This window comes from Colobus angolensis, unplaced genomic scaffold (assembly GCF_000951035.1).
Source record: "Colobus angolensis palliatus isolate OR3802 unplaced genomic scaffold, Cang.pa_1.0 Scaffold396, whole genome shotgun sequence".
NCBI classification, from domain to species: domain Eukaryota; kingdom Metazoa; phylum Chordata; class Mammalia; order Primates; family Cercopithecidae; genus Colobus; species Colobus angolensis.
The window spans coordinates 967,029-969,883 of record NW_012117332.1 but is presented as its reverse complement, the minus strand read 5'-3'; the positions used below and the strand labels follow the sequence as shown (position 1 = coordinate 969,883).

Genomic DNA, 2,855 nt, shown 5'->3' with positions numbered 1-2,855 from the left:
TCACCTCGTGGTACCTGAACCAGGCAGGCGGAGACCTGGGCCACTTGGCGAGCGCGGCGGCGGCGGCGGCGGCCGCAGGCTACCCGGGCCAGCAGCAGAACTTCCACTCGGTGCGGGAGATGTTCGAGTCGCAGAGGATCGGCTTGAACAACTCTCCAGTGAACGGGAATAGTAGCTGTCAAATGGCCTTCCCTTCCAGCCAGTCTCTGTACCGCACGTCCGGAGCTTTCGTCTATGACTGTAGCAAGTTTTGACACCCTCTCAAAGGCGAACTGAATCGAACCCCAAAGCAGGAAAAGCCAAAGGAACCCATCAAGGCAAAATCGAAACTAAAAAAAAAGTCCAATTAAGAAACAAAACCAAACCCAACCCTGAGAATATTCACCACACCAGCGAACAGAATATCCCTCCAAAAATTCAGCTCACCAGCACGAAGAAAACTCTATTTTCTTAACAGATTAATTCAGAGCCACTTCCACTTTGCCTTATCTAAATAAACAAACCTGTAAACTGTTTTGTACAGAGACAGCAAAATCATGGTTTATTAAAGGACAGTGTTACTCCAGATAACACGTAAGTTTCTTCTTGCTTTTCAGAGACCTGCTTTCCCTTCCTCCCGTCTCCCCTCTCTTGCCGTCTTCCTTGCCTCTCACCTGTAAGATATTCTTTTATCCTATGTTGAAGGGAGGGGAAAGTCCCCGTTTATGAAAGTCGCTTTCTTTTTATTCATGGACTTGTTTTAAAATGTAAATTGCAACATAGTAATTTATTTTTAATTTGTAGTTGGATGTCGTGGACCAAACGCCAGAAAGTGTTTCCAAAACCTGACGTTAAATTGCCTGAAACTTTAAATTGTGCTTTTTTTCTCATTATAAAAAGGGAAACTGTATTAATCTTATTCTATCCTCTTTTCTTTCTTTTTGTTGAACATATTCATTGTTTATTAATAAATTACCATTCAGTTTGAATGAGACCTATATGTCTGGATACTTTAATAGAGCTTTAATTATTACGAGAAAAGATTTCAGAGATAAAACACTAGAAGTTACCTATTCTCCACCTAAATCTCTGAAAAATGGAGAAACCCTCTGACTAGTCGGTGTCAAGTTTTACTGAAAGTCTTTTTGTTTATAATTACTCTCCTGCAGCATCTTCTGCAAAATGTGCTATATAGTCAGCTTGCTTCGAGGCTAGTAAAAAGACATTTTTCTAAACAGATTGGAGTTGGCATATAAACAAATACGTTTTCTCACTAATGACAGACCAGGATTCGGAAATTTTAGGCCCATGAATCAGCCGCAGTCTTACCACGGTGATACCTGTGTGCCGAGAGATGGGACTGTGCGGCCAGATATGCACAAATATTTGGCTTGTGTATTCCATATAAAATTGCAATGCAAATTATACATCCCTGTGAGCCAGTTGCTGAATAGATTTTTTCCTGTTAATTTCAGTCCTTTATAAAAGGAAAAATAAATAGTTTTTAAATGTATGTATATAATTCTCCCCCATTTACAATCCTTCATGTATTACATAGAAGGATTGCTTTTTTAAAAATATACTGCGGGTTGGAAAGGGATATTTAATCTTTGGGAAACTATTTTAGAAAATATGTTTGTAGAACAATTATTTTTGAAAAAGATTTAAAGCAATAACAAGAAGGAAGGCGAGAGGAGCAGAACACTTTGGTCTAGGGCGGTTTCTTTTTAAACCAATTTTTCTTGTTAATTTACAGTTAAACCTAGGGGACAATCCGGATTGGCCCTCCCCCTTTTGTAAATAACCCAGGAAATGTAATAAATTCCTTATCTGAGGGTGATCTGCCCTGCCAATCAGACTTTGGGGAGATGGCGATTTGATTACAGGCGTGGGGGGGCTTGCAGTTTGTTTTGGAGATAATACAGTTTCCTGCTATCTGCCGCTCCTATCTAGAGGCAACACTTAAGCAGTAATTGCTGTTGCTTGTTGTCAAAATTTGATCATTGTTAAAGGATTGCTGCAAATAAATACACTTTAATTTCAGTCAAAAACTGCTCTACGTGGCCTGTGATTCGCTCGGTCCCCTCCCCCAGGGTCGTAACCTAATCGCCGGGAAGATCGCAGCGGCGCTGGCGCGGGTGTCTCTTCGGGGCAGGCCGGCTGGGGGTGGCCTCACGGCCCCGTTTAAATCTCTCCGGGCTGTCGCGGCGCTAGGTCCCGGGGCTGCCTCCAGCTTCCTCGGGTTACAGCCTCTTTCGGGGCAGGAGAAGGGGAGGGGGTGACGGTGACGACTCCATGGCCAGTCTCCAGGAGTTTGGTGGATTTGCTCCACTTTGGGGAGCGAGCGAGGAGCTGGGATTTGCGGACAAAGGGCCCGCAGCCGGAGTGGGGTGTCGAGGCCCGGAAGGGGAGCTGCAGCAGGTGACTCCCAGCCCCGTCCCCACGGGCCGGCTGGCCCAGCCCGAGGCCGAGCAGGTCGGCCGCCGGAGACGGTACCGTTCTCGACGTGTCTGGCTGGACTCTGGGGTAGGGCTGGCGGGTGGAGACCCGCGCGGCCCACGCTTGGCTTTCCGGCTGGGGCGTTTCTCGGAGGCCCAGTCCCTTCCGAGTCGCGCCCGCCCCGACGCCGGCCTCCTGGACGCCGCTCGCGACGGGAACGCTCTCCAGCTAATTAGCTGTAATTACCCGCGGCGGCCCGGGGCCGGCTTCTGTTTGCGTTTGGAGCTCCTTCCTCTCCCCACCCCGCCCCGCTGCCTCTCTCCCCAGATTAGCCCCGGTCTCCGCGGCCTCCTCCTGAAATTAGTCGTTGGAGAAAACAGATTCAAAGGAGACCCCGTGAGACCCCCGTTAGTTTAGCTGGGTTCATCGCAGGCTGG

The 2,855-nt window shown here is 47.7% G+C and overlaps 1 protein-coding gene across 1 annotated transcript in view; it reads left to right on the top strand.

The window, feature by feature from the left end:
• The window catches only part of FOXC1 (forkhead box C1), a gene marked incomplete at its 5' end in the record, with an annotated part of 3,236 nt that extends 1,206 nt beyond the window's left edge, over positions 1 to 2,030 (top strand). Inside the window, one exon of the mRNA XM_011955137.1 lies at positions 8 to 2,030. Within this exon, the coding sequence (XP_011810527.1) occupies positions 8 to 254 (247 nt within the window). The remainder of the gene's footprint in view (positions 1 to 7) is intronic.
• Between the last annotated feature and the right edge of the window lie 825 nt (positions 2,031 to 2,855).